The 14,199-nt window shown below is 35.0% G+C and overlaps 1 protein-coding gene across 1 annotated transcript in view; it reads left to right on the forward strand.

Moving 5' to 3' along the window:
• Lrp1b (LDL receptor related protein 1B) overlaps positions 1–14,199 on the forward strand; it is a 1,652,823-nt gene that overhangs the window by 1,116,919 nt on the left and 521,705 nt on the right. Inside the window, exons 28-29 of the mRNA XM_090342868.1 lie at positions 9,806–9,937; positions 12,351–12,578. Of these exons, the coding sequence (XP_090198994.1) occupies positions 9,806–9,937; positions 12,351–12,578 (360 nt within the window). The remainder of the gene's footprint in view (positions 1–9,805; positions 9,938–12,350; positions 12,579–14,199) is intronic.

A 14,199-nucleotide genomic window follows, 5' to 3' on the forward strand; every position in this document is an offset into this window, starting at 1 on the left:
ACTGCTTTACAGAGTGGTTGAATAAGTTCATACTAATAGTATAGCAGTATTCCCTTCTGGCCACATCACCCCCAGCCTCTGTTGTTATTAGATTTCTTAATTACGGCCATTCTAACTGGGTTGAGATGTAATCTCAAAGTTGTTTTGATTTGCATTTCTTTTATGACCAGAGATGTTGAGCATTTTTTCATGTGTCTATTGGCTATTCGTATTTCCTCTTACTTTGAGATACATTTTTAAAAACATTAAAATCATTATAATAGAAATTTTCTTATAAACAATATTTGTCATTTTCAAACTGAAATAACTAAAAATTAATTTAAGATACTAGAATAAATAACATGCTACCTCCTTAGGATATCTAAACATTAGCTAAAATTCTTTCCTTCTCTGTTTCAGTTTCTTTCTTTTTTCCATTCTCTCTCTCTCTCTCTCTCTCTCTCTCTCCTCTCTCTCTCTCTCTCTCTCTCTCTCTCTCTCCCTCCCTCCCTCCCTCCCTCCCTCCCTCCCTCCCTCCCTCCCTCCCTCCCTCCCTCTCTCTCTCTCTCTCTCTCTCTCTCTCTCTCTCTCTCTCTCTCTCTCTCTCTCTCTCTCTCTCTCTCCTCTCTCTCTCTCTCTTTCTTTCCCCGGCACTTTCTTTGTATCTTTCTTCTGGTGTTCAGGAAAAACTCATGATGTGCACTGAATGAGCACCAGCTAATGTATTTGGATGTGAAAAATGCACTCTGCCTACAGCACAATATTAAGTATTTGTAAATATGCTTACTCTTATATAGATCTGCACAAATTAATGAACATAATAGTTTTCAGCTTTTTAAAACACTATCAATGAGTCAAGGCTAGGAATTTGGCCTATTGGTATTGTACATACCAAGCACGCAGGAAGATCCAGGTTTGATTCTTTGGTATCACATTTACAGAAAAAGCAGGAAGTGGTGTTGTGGCTCAAGTGGTAGAGATCTAACCTTGACAATCTAGAGATCTAACCAAGGACAATGCTCAGGCCCTGAGTTCAAGTCCAGGACTGGCAAAAAAGAAAGACACATTATCAATAAGTAGTACAATATATGTAAAATCAAATAACATAGATATTTTTATGTTCCACATACATGACTATAAATTAATCCATAATGTATACATAATTGATGAAAGTAGCAACCTCTAACTTTTATTGTTGAAATATGGTGAACCTAAAGTGATATAAATCTTTAACTTGCATACATTGTGTTTGATATGTATCTTCTATGTATTTTTCTCTATCTAGCTCTCTATCTATTTATCTCCCTATCTATCCATATGAATCATGGATTGAGGGGTGAATATCAGGGGTGGGTCCTTGTCAAGAATTTGTAAACAATGAATTTGAGAACTCATACTATGATGAAGCAAAGTGAGAAGGGAGGAATAAAAGGGAGAAAATCAGGCAGTGGAGGAGGAAGAAAGGATTGTATTCCTCAAGTTTTTCACCATCAAATATTAAAATTGTGATTGGAAGATGTTTGGTATAGTAAAATAGAATTATAGATTAGCTTTTACTGGCACAATATTTCTAAATATTCATTTCTACAAAATATGAAATCCTTTCCTAGATAAATTTCAATATTCTAAATTATTTTATCATATTAGGAATTACTTTTTTTAACCAATTAGCAGTAGGCTGAATATCATTTAATATGAAATTTAACTTGATTGAAGAGAGTGAAATCTTGTTCTCTAACAAATTGGATCCTAGATTTTATTTCTCCGCACATGGATTTATTAGCTAAATAAAATTTTCCATGTTTTTTATTACAGCATTTACATATCTTTTAAATTAACTGCATAAAAGCACGAACTTTAAAGTGTTTTATTTTTGCTCGTGGGAAATGTATTACAACTAGACAGGTTATATGGAATATAAAATTATCTTTAAAATACTGCTTTATCTTATAGAATACACATTAGTTTATTGTAAATGAATAATTAACATTTTGTTTTTCTGTAGTATATGGAACTTAAGTATTATCGAATCTTTCACTGTAACCATGATATGCTTAGAGGAATAACTTACTGGCCAAATTTTTTGAAGGCTGCCACTTTAAATCATGCACTCACATTCATTCATAAGCAAGTTAATGAACCCAACTGCCCTTGAGTAGGTTTCATATAACTTATAATAAAACATAACATGAATGTAAATAAGTCCTAATTCCTGCTAAGAAAACAAAACAAAATAAATATCCAGTTTAGAATGACATTTCATGACCCTCAACCTAAATTGTACTTCTTTGTGTTTTCCAACTAAATTTTTATTTTAAGTCAGCCCCACCTAACTATTTCTATTTTGTTGCTTTATAATTTCCTTTGCTATAATGTAAATTTGAGTAGAAAGCTGGAAAAAGCAAGAAATTTTATCATCTGTCCTTTAACAGAACAGGTTTTCCACTGGTTTAGCTAGTGGGGCATAAATTATGCCAATATATTTTACCATCAAAATTTCACAGGTTGGCAGTGTATCTCAGTTGTGGAACATGTGTCTGGAATTAATCTCTAGCATCAAATCAAAAAGTGAAAGAATAAAATTGATGCATAGAAAATAGGACAGGAAATGATTAATTGTCTAGCATAGTGGGATGTCAATATTTCAATCTTGTATTCAGTGATGGAAGATATCATTGCCTCTGGCTTCTATAAAATGTGTTTTGTTGTAGAAATTATTTTAGCTAGCTTGTGAAGATCATTAAAAACATAACACTAGAATACTAGAAAAAGAACACTTCAGGTGTAGGTGAGAAAAACCTGGCATTAAAGGTTTAAGAAGCATTGCAAAATCTATTTTTGCATTCATGTGATGTAGAATAAGAGGAGTCAGGAGACAAAGCTGCAGGAGAGACTGGTATCATACAAAGGAAGGATAGTGTATACCGAGTACCATTTGTGTACCCATGCCAGCATTCAAAGTAAGGAAACAAAACTGTACTCAAGGAACAGAGAGTTGAAAAATGATAAGGCCATATATGAGAAATGTCAATTTACAAATGATTGTTAGGAGAATGGAAAAATGTAAAAATACTTAGACCTTTGAATTTTGTTTGGATCACAACACAGAACTAGAGGGTGAACAGAAGTCATATCTAAACCACTGTGACAGTATAAAGAGCTCAGTGCAAGTGCAGGAGGTGAGACTGAGATTTTATGAGTTGACAGTGTGGGAAATTATTTTAAAAATGCAAGAAATTCTAATATGCACCTAGTATTTTAGAAAATAACCACTGCATAGTAATCAGGAGTTTAGTGAGAAGATTAATAGTTCAGGCAGAGGATGAAGAGAATATAAATTGAATCATGAACTACAGCACTAGACAATATGTTACACTGATTAAAAATACTGAAACCTTTCCAAAGGTTTGAATCAGCTCAAGGAGCTTGGGAGTGAAGTCTATAGGATTATTTAAATACAGAATCATGTCATCTGCAAAGAGGGAAAGTTCTATTTCCTCTTTCCCTATTTGGATCAGCTTTATGCTTGCTTCTTACCTTATTGCTCTGGCTAGGAATTCTAAATACTATATTAAAGAGGAGTGGAGAGAGTGGGAATCCTTGTCTTGTTCCTGATTTTAGAGGGAATGGCTTTAGCTTTTTTCCATTAGGTATAATACTAGCTGTGGGTTTGTCATACACAGCCTTTATTTTTTTAATATTTTAATGTAATTAATAAAAGGATTACATGATATTTACCAGATAGAAGGTGCATTAATTCACATACATTGATACCCTTTCACATGTGTTGGTCCCCATTATCCTCCCCCCACCCACCCACCTTGGTTTTCCCCCCTTCCCTATCCAATTTCAAATAACCAAATACAAATATATCCAATATATCAGATAACAAATAGAGATACAACAATATGAGATAACCAAGGGACAGCAAAACTGATGGGAGATAACATAGTACATTAAGTACAATAATCACTCATATGGCTTTTGTTTCAATATCCTGGAGGTCCTTTCAAATAGCTTCATAATATATGGCCTTATGTATCAAGGTTTTGCTCTATTGCAAATCTCTGTTAATAGAGCCCAAGATTTCTACTGATTATGACAAGTGAAAGAAACCATTGAGCCTAAGTTCCTTTGAGTCTGGCTTACTTCACTTCATATGATTTTTTCTAAGTCTTTCCATTTGCTAACAAATGGGTCGATGTGTTTTTTTCTGACAGCAGCATAGAATTCCATTGTGTACAAATACCACATCTTGTTGATCCACTCATCAACTGAGGGACATATAGGGTTGGTTCCATATCTTTGCTATGGTGAATAATGCTGCAATGAACATTGCTGTGCTAGTGGATTTAGTATGCACTAGTTTCTGGATGGTTGCATAAATGCCAAGTAGTGGAATTGCTGGGTCATAGGGGAGTTCTATGTTTAGCCTTTTGAGGCACTGCCATACTGCTTTCCATAGTGGTTGAACGAGTTTGCACTCCCACCAACAGTGTACTAGTGATCCCTCCTGGCCACATCCCCTCCAGCATCTGTTGTTATTCGTTTTCCTGATCCTGGCCATTCTAACTGGAGTGAGGTAGCATGTTAGAGTTGTTTTGATTTGCATTTCTTTTATGACCAGAGATGTTGAGCATTTCTTCATATGTCTATAGGCCATTTTTGTTTCTTCTTCAGAGAAGATTCTTTAAGTCTTTGGCCCATTTTTAATGGGATTGTTGTTACTTTGGAGATTAGTTTTGGAGTGATTCAATTTTTTGAGCTGTTGATTTATTTTAGATATGAGTCCTTTGTCCGCTGTATGGTTGGTGAAGATCTTCTCCTACTCTGTAGGCTTCCTATTTAATTTACTAGCTATGTCCTTTGCCATACAAAAGTTCTGCAGTTTAATGCAGTCCCACTTATCCAGCCTTTCTCTGAATTGTTGTGATTGTTGGACCTTATTAAGAAAGTTTCGACCTGTGCCAAGGAGGCCTAGTGTATCTCCTGTTCCTTTATTATACTGAGGAATATTCCATGGATTCTTAGTTTCTCCAGAGCTTTTAACATAAAGGGGTGTTGGATCTTGTCAAATGTCTTTTCCACATCTATTGAGACAATCATGTGATTTTTGACCTTGCTCCTGTTGATGTGTTGATTTGCATATGTTGAACCAGCTTTGCCTCCCTGTGATGAATACTGTTTGATAATAGTGTATAATTTCTTGATGAGTTGTTGTAGACGGTTGGCCAGTATTTTGTTGAGAAGTTTTGCATCAATGTTCATCAAAGAAATGTGTCTACAGTTCTTTTTCTTTAATGAATCTCTGTCTGGTTTGGGGATGAGGGTTATACCGGCTTCATAGAATGAGTTTGGTAAAGAGCCTTCATTTTCAATTTTGTTGAAAAGCTTGAGGAGTATTGGTGTGAGCTCTTCTTTGAAGACCTTATAGAATTCAGCTGTAAATCCATCTGGCCCTGGGCTTTTCTTAGGTGGTATTTGTACAATGGAATTCTATGCTGCTGTCAGAAAGAATGACATCGCCCCATTTGTTAGGAAAGGAAAAGACTTAGAAAAAATCATATTAAGTGAAGTAAGCTAGACTCAAAGGAACATAGGCTCAATTGTTTCCCTCATTTGTCATAATCAGCAGAAGCCTTGGGCTCTCATAGCAGATATTTGCAATGGAGCAGAACCTAGATACATAAGGCCCGATAGTATGAAAGGACATCTAGATATAGAAACAAAAGCCATATAATGAATGATTGTTGTCCTTAATATACTGTTATCTCTCATCTCTTTTGCTGTCCCTTGGTTATCTCATATTGTTACAGTATCTCACTTTGTTGTCTGATATATTGGATATTTTTGTATTTGGTTATTTGAAATTGGATAGGGAAGGGGAGAAAACAAGATGAGGGGTGAGGGTGGGGGGCAGGGAAATGGGGACCAAGACATGAGAAAGCGTATCAATGTATGTGAATTAATGCACCTTCTATCTGGTGAATATATTGTAACCCTTGTATTAATTACAATAAAAATATATGAAAAAAAGAAAATAAGCAAGCTAAAGTTACACCTGACTATGTTCCAATAAAACTTTATTTACAAGAACAGCAGGTCTGATTTGGCTCAGCAGATATCACCTGTTAAACTATGCCTTATATCTAAATGTGTTATGATAGTAGGCATTGGTGCTTCACACCTATAATACTAGCTACTCAAGAAGCTAAAACTTGAGGACCATAGTCAAAGCCAGCCCAGGAAGGAAAATATTTCAAACTCTTGTCTCCAATTATTTACCAAAAAGGAACAAAAAACAAAACACTAACAAAGATACTATACTTGAATTGGTAAGTATCAACATTGAGTGAAAAAGACAAGAGACAGTGCCCAAATTCTGAGTTTAGAATCTATTCACATACACTAATTGTTATAAGTCAAACTTCTTAATTTTGCAATTATATTAGGTAACTGTATTTTGATATGCAAATAGAAATCTTAGAGATAATTGGTATTATTTAAAGTGAAAAATATAAATTATTTGTCAATCTTTCCACGTTGTGAAACACAAAACATGCTAAATTATACACTACATCATTAATATAGATCCTAGGAAACAAAGTCAATGCAACATTTTTCTATACACATAAAAAGGATCTCTATGGCTTTTGAAAAGAATTTTACATGCTGAAAATAGCTGATGTGATTGTGGGCTAAAAATAATATGCAAAGTGAATTCTTAATCCATACCACTGAACTCTCATGGCCTTTGCTTTTATTTCTCTACAAGGAAGCATTGCTTCAATGTTTAGAATCTTTTCCTGTCCCCTCTCCCTCTTTCAAATTGTTTTTCTTTGTTTCTTATTTCTCATTCTCATCTCCTTCCTTTTCTCTCCCTGTTTTGGTCCTTTCCTTCCCTCCCTCCCTTTCTCCCTCCCTCCCTCCCTTCCCTCCTCTTTTCTTTTTTCTTGCTTCTTGTACTTTTTTAGTGTGGAGAATTTTGAATTTTCTTCTTTTACGTGCCACAGTAGTGTGGCAAACTTCCAGGTCTGAGCTGTGTGTCTTCTTCATTGTCACTCTCTCCTACAAAACTTTCCCACAGTGATAGTTTTCACTTGCTCTTCAGTTCTCACAAACTTTTTCAGACTCCTACTTAAAAAGATAAAGTTTACAAGGTAAGACAGAGGATAATTTGAGGGACTTTGGAAAGGAGACTTGACTAAGGAAACATCTGATGTCTGCTTCATGTTTCCATATCTAATATTTTGTATCTAATAGATTTTCTTCAGAGAAAAAATATATGAGTCTTTTAATTTTATTTTTTTAAATAGCAAACTGTATTATTTTATCACCTTTATATGGGATTGCTAAATCCACATTATTTGTCGTATTCTGCTACATTTTTTTTTTTTTTGCCAGTCCCGGGCTTGAGCTCAGGGCCTAAGCACTGTCCTTGGACTTTCTCAAGGCTAGAGCTCTACCACTTGAGCCTCAGCACCACTTCCGGCTTTTTTCTATGTATGTGGTAGCGAGGAATCGAACCCGGGTCTTCATGCATGCTAGTCAAGCACTTTAACCACTAGGCCAAACTCCCAGCCCCTCTGCTACATTTTTACCAACTTCACACTTGGAATATCTCCTTTAGATTACTTCCATTATTATTATTTTTTTTTGCTAATCCTGAGGCTTGAACTTAGTGCTTGATCACTGTCCTTGGGCTTTCTCAGGGCTAGAGCTCTACCGCTTGAGCCACAGCACCATTTTCGGCTTTTTCTATGTATCTGGTACTGAGGAATCAAACCCAGATCTTCGTGCATGCTATGTAAGCACTCTACCATTAGGCCAAACTCCTGGTCCCATTTTCCCTGATAGTTTATGCTCTTTGTTCTTTGAAGACTTACTAGAATTAAATGTTATAGGAGAGAAAAAAATAATTTCTTTCTATCCTTCAAAGGGTCATTGCTGAGGCTATATATTCGGAGACACTATAACAAACAAAAAATTATCAACAAGAAAAAATATATAAAGACATTTAAGCCAAATTTTATTGACAAACAACTTGTTGAGGAAATGAAAATACAAAGATATGTTTAAAGGGTGTTTATGTTTGTATTGGGTACATTGAAGTATGATCAGTTGTCTAGAAATAAGTCAAATAAGCCCGAATAAAGTAGGCCCAATCTAATGGTTGTGTGATACTTACCAAAGCCTGTTATTTGACATTTTTCTATGGCCTTTCCTGTTCATTATAAGGGTCCTCTTTTCTTCTGGGAACATAGAGGACATTTCTGACATGACAATCCTCTGATCTGCTTCAGAGAAAGTTCAAAACAAAATCTTTCTGGGTTTCATGACCTGCCTTGGGTTGTAGGAAACTATGGAGAGAAGGTCAGCAAGACCTCTTCTCTCCCACCATTTTTTTCATTATGCCAACATGATATAGTTTTAGGTAGCATATCCTGAACCCTGTCACTACTCAGACAAAGTCAGCTGGTTAGAAAGCTACTCTTTTTTAGTTGAAAACTAATATCTTTCTGGAGGCATCAGAAGAGACAATATTGCTGGTTCCAATTTAGTAGCTGAGTTCTAAAAATCTTATTCTAATGTATAAACTTCACTTAAAATGATTATTTAGAATTATTATTAGTTAAAGTCTGATGATATAGCTTAATGATAGGATATTTTTCAAGAAGGAATGAGAATAATAGTTCATAATTAGTGAGAGAGAGACACAGACAGAGACAGAGACAGAGAGAGACAGAGACAGAGATAGAGACAGAGAGAGAGACAGAGATAGAGACAGAGAGGGAGAGACAGAGAGAGAGAGAAAGTTATGATGCAATTTGAGAAAGAAACACAAGTCAGATCATAAGCATGGTTCAGCACTCCTGTAAGCCAGCATTCAGAAGGCTGTAACCTTTCCAGAGCGGATTAGACTGTATAGTGGGACTGTTTCAAATACTGCACACCAAACAACAGCTAAACAATCAGTAAAATTTCATAGAGACACAGGAGAATAAGAACAAGACATTGAATTACAAACTTTAGCACTCTTCTAAATTCTAACATGTTATGAAGTGTTTGCAATTTACATACTGAAAAATCAATAGTTATCCATATGTGCATCAAATGTTCATCACAGAGTGAAAGAATAACTAAAAAAAAATCACAAGAAAGAAATAACTTAATTCATGATTAAGGAAGCCTATCTGCAATAGGTGTTGCATTATGTGAAAAAGAGAAATGGCCTGATCTGAGTATACATGCCACCCCACTTTCCTAGAAAAACTTTTTAGAATTCTGGCCTAAGGCAAGAGACAAGCTTGTATGTTAGGTTAGGAAAATAAGGACACTCATCAAAACTCTCAATATCTAGGTTGGCCTGAGTTCATTGTATATGTATACACACACACACACACACACACACATACACACACACACACACACACAAACACACACACAACACACAACACACACACACACATATATATATATATATTTACATATAGGGCATGCATCTATCTATCTATCTATCTATCTATCTGTAAAATATAATTGTATATATAATAATGATTACTGATGGGTTCTTAGATGAAATCCATCTTTGTTTCTAAAATCATCGGACTCATGTTTGTCATATCAGAGAAAGTTACCTAAGTTGTTCTTTTCAGCCACATAAGGATTTTTTCTGATTGTCCTAGTGTTGTCATATTGATGACCCTAGTATTGGGGAGTACCTAGGAAATTTTCCTTTCAGTTATTAAATGAATAACATCTATCAGCCTCGAAGGTAACCTCATCCACTCTTCCTGCTCACTGCTAATGTTTACTGTAATTGCAGCTCCCAATCCCTGTGCAGCCAATGAAGGCAGAGGCCCGTGCTCTCACATGTGTCTGATTCATCACAACAGGAGTGCAGCCTGTGCTTGCCCCCACTTGATGAAGCTTTCCTCAGACAAGAAGACCTGCTATGGTAAATTTCTCACACTACCTGTCTAAAAACCAAATTGAATTCTCACAAGTTGTATTAGCATTCAGATCTTACTCTTAGTCAAGTATAAGAGTTTTTTTTTTAACATCTTAAAAAATACATTTTAGGTGTTTCTATTTCTGGCAGATACTGATGATTCACCTACTTCAGTGAGACTGACAAACTCTTTAAATATATGATAGCTTACACTTTGCTATTTATTACCTTATTCATTTTTTTTCTTGCAACTTTCTTATTTGGGATGTTAGCAAAATTTATCTCTGCAGTACAGGGAAATTTGTAAGAGGAAGTACATTATCAGAAAATAATGATGTAGGTAACCTGCACAACAAAGGTATATTTACTAGCTTTAATCTCCTGTTCTTATTCCAAAGTCATTTTAGAACCATTTTGTAAGAGCTTATCAACCCGAGAGTAAAAAAAATGAATAAAATATATAACTCAGGAAGGTTCCTTTCAAAATATTTAAACTGGGCTAGAGATGGTAGAGTGCCTATCTGACAAGGCACTATAGAACTTCTGAACCCGGTGTTCACACTTCAGTGGTAGAATAAACATTTAAACTTAAAAAATGATATTATATACAAACAAAATTATATATACTTTTATCAATATTTTTGTATGAGGATAAAGTATCTATTCATTTTAAGGACAGAAAATAGAATTACTAGAAATTAATGCTGAATATTTGTTCCAAGAGGCTAGAATTTTATAAAATAACCTGACTCAGAATAGCATGGTCATATGTAGGTGTAATGTCAGCTATTCTAAATGTAGAGACAGGAGGATTAAGAGTTCAAGGCCAACCCAGGCAAAGTTAAGCTCTGATATCAACCCAAAATATGAGGTTGGGGTTGTGGTTCAAGTGATAAAGTGTTAGGGAGACATGAGGTCCAATTCACAGTACTGCCAAACAGTTCCACACAATTCTGAGATAATAACAATACCCAAAGATCCCTATCAGCCTCAAAAGTATCCTCTTCCACTCTTCCTGCTCACTGATAATCTTCATGGTAATTGCAGTTCCGAATCCCTGTGCAGTCAAAGAAGGCAGAGGCAATAGAATAACTGTAGGTCTTTCTGTTTGATTTAATGATTCCACAATCTCAAGATTTCCTGTGAGAGTAAAGTTATTCAATGCCCCTCAAATTGTAAAAATTTAGTTACTAGATATTTACAATAAGTATGCTTTTAAATGTATGAGTCTTTTTTAAAGTTGCTTTTTTATTGTGATTAATAGAAAGGATACATTATATTCACCAAATAGAAGGTGCATAACTTCACAAACATTGATGCCCTTTCTCATGACACGTTCCCATTTCCCTCCCACCCTCCCCTCGCTTATCTTGATTTCCCCCCTTCCCTATCCAGTTTCAAATAACCAATTAAGCACATATAAAATATATCAGATAACAAGGTGAAATATTGTAACAATATGGGATAACCAAGGGATGACAAAAGAGATGAGCGATAACATAGTACATTAAGGCCAACAGTCACTCATTATATGGCTTTTGTTTCCTGATCTTGGAGGTCCTTACATTTAGTGTCATACCATTTGGCCTAATGTCTCTAGATTTTGTTCTATTGTAAATGACTGCTAGAAGAGCCCAAGGTTTCTACTGATTATGACAAATGAGTGAGACTATTGGGCCTATATTCCTTTGAGTTGGCTTTCTTCACTTAATAATATTTTTTCTAAGTCTTTCCATTTCCTTACAAATGGGGAGATGTCGTTCTTTCTGATGATGAGTCTTTTGATAGGTCAAAGGGAGACAAAATAGAATTTTTTTTAAAGTAATGTGTTCATTTCATTTGATTTAGGTGACAACATGGCGAAATATTCCTAGATTTTTATTAAAAAGCATGTGCTACATTTTTGTAGCATAAATAAACATGGTTTGGCTGGAAGCATAGCCTGGTGGTAGCATGCATGAAGCCCTGGGTTCAATTCCTCGGCACCACATACACACACAAAAAGCCAGAAATGTCCCCCTGGCTCAAGTGGCAGAGCACTTGCCTTAAGAAAAAATTTCCAAGGACAATGTCCAGGCCCTGAGTTCAATCCCCAGGACTAGCAATAAATAAATAAATAGGTTGTTTGACATTTGTAAATCTTGTGAGTTTCACAAGTTTTCTTGAAATTCTAAGACCAAATCAATTGCTGAGAATTTCTTGGCATGTCTAGCTAAATAAAAAAGGTACCATGAAGTTAAATTGGTTTTATTTTGTTTCTACTGTATAACTTAAAGTAGATAATTTCTGCATCACTTTCATCAAATACTCTGTTTTTAGGTGTCAAAAAGCTGTCAAATTATGCATAATTGATAACCTAATGTCTAGCCTATTTTTAAGCTTCTGTAAGATAATCATTTCATTTCCCTTCCTTTTCTAGAAATGAAAAAATTTCTTCTGTATGCAAGGCGGTCTGAAATCCGTGGAGTAGACATTGACAACCCATATTTTAATTTTATCACGGCCTTCACAGTTCCCGACATCGATGACGTCACGGTGATAGACTTCGATGCCTCTGAAGAACGTTTGTACTGGACAGATATTAAAACACAAACAATTAAACGTGCTTTTATTAATGGAACTGGATTAGAGACTGTTATTTCACGAGGTAAAAGACACATATGTTTTTGTTTTTAAAATGTTTGTAATTTAATTTTCAACTGATACAGTTCCTTTTATCCTTTTATATTCTTTTCTATACTATTCAGCTCTATTTTGGTAAATTAAATTGGAATTGATTCTTCAGAGATTCAATGTTATATTTCTTTCTTTTTTTTTTTTTTTTTTTTTTGCGGGCGATGGGGCTTGAGCTCGGCCGGGATACTGTCCCTTTGAACTCTTCAGCTCAAGGTTACCACCCTACCCTTGAGCCAAGCCCCACTTCCCATTTTTCTGGATAGAAGTCTTGCCTATAGCAATACTGAAACGGTATTCTCTGAGAGATTGTTAATTGGTTGCTTTTGTGGCTCTAGTAAGAGATAATAAAAGGGTTGACTAGGCAAACCTAAAACAGAATGTGTACAACTTATAGACATATCAAATAGGACAAATACAAAGGGAATGAATGAGTAATTGGACCTGAAGCTGGAGGAAAAAGCTTTGCAAAGGATTTTCCAGGTTTTTTATTTTTTTTTTCACAGATGTAATGATACTGCTTGTCTATTTCTTCCAAAGTAAAACCTTGTTAAGGAATGGGGTCCCTTTCCAGTAACAGCAAAGCTTGAAACAAACTTTTTCACAGTTCAGCTTCTGAACTCATAAAAGAATCTCAAATCCCACTGTAATAGTACTTTTCTAACTTTCCATCTTTCAGATTCCCTGTGAATGACTCTGTGGAGACTTCACTCTTCCTCTGTATTTTCTCACTTAACTGTTATACCTCTCTTGGACTTCTCCTCCAGAGACTTTATTTCTTCATCTTCTTTAGTCTAAAACTAATGTGAAATAACTTTCAAGTAAGACTCAAATACAATCTGCTCATGTCCTCTTTGCTTTCTTTCCAAGCAAATTATTTTCTGAGGCAAACACTGATATTGCCCACCTGAGTTATTTGCCTTAAATATCTTGGAACATATCATCTAACATATGAGTATTTGTTGCTAATACCTAAAGAAGCTCTGGTCTGGCTTTTGATTTGACATATATCTGAAAGTTAAAGTGTACCATGTGTAAGAGAATTGTTGGCAACAGAAGCTTTTCAGAATATATAATCTGTATCAGTTCAAGAAGTGAGAGTTCCTGAAATTGTGGAAAATTCTGAAAAACTTAACCTTATTTATTTGTCTGACTTACTTGAAAACAAGAGTTAAGAGGGAATTGCCATCAAATATGTCATCATAATTTTTTTCTTCAAACCCTTTGGGAGAATTCATCAAATCATGTTCACTTGAGCAATTACACATGGGTATTAATAGAGGAAAGAAAGGACAAATTTCATATTAGCCATAAATCTATATTTGTATGTATTGCATATTTGTATTCCTATGGTTCTATAAACTTCTCCATTCTCATTTGCTTTCCTTTGTAGTTTTTTCTAACATATGCGTATTTGTTGCTTTTACCTAAAGATTCTCTGGTTTGGCTATTGATTATTAGATCATTTAATCACTGATCATTAGAAACTCCAGTATAGTGGATAGAAAAAAGTGTAATAGCAGAAATCTAGAATCAAGCTTGCTGGCATATATATGTGAATATATACATATATATATGTGTGTGTATGTGTATAC

This window comes from Megascapheus bottae, chromosome 12 (assembly GCF_031878675.1).
Source record: "Megascapheus bottae isolate mThoBot1 chromosome 12, mThoBot2.hap1, whole genome shotgun sequence".
In the NCBI taxonomy this organism is placed as follows: domain Eukaryota; kingdom Metazoa; phylum Chordata; class Mammalia; order Rodentia; family Geomyidae; genus Megascapheus; species Megascapheus bottae.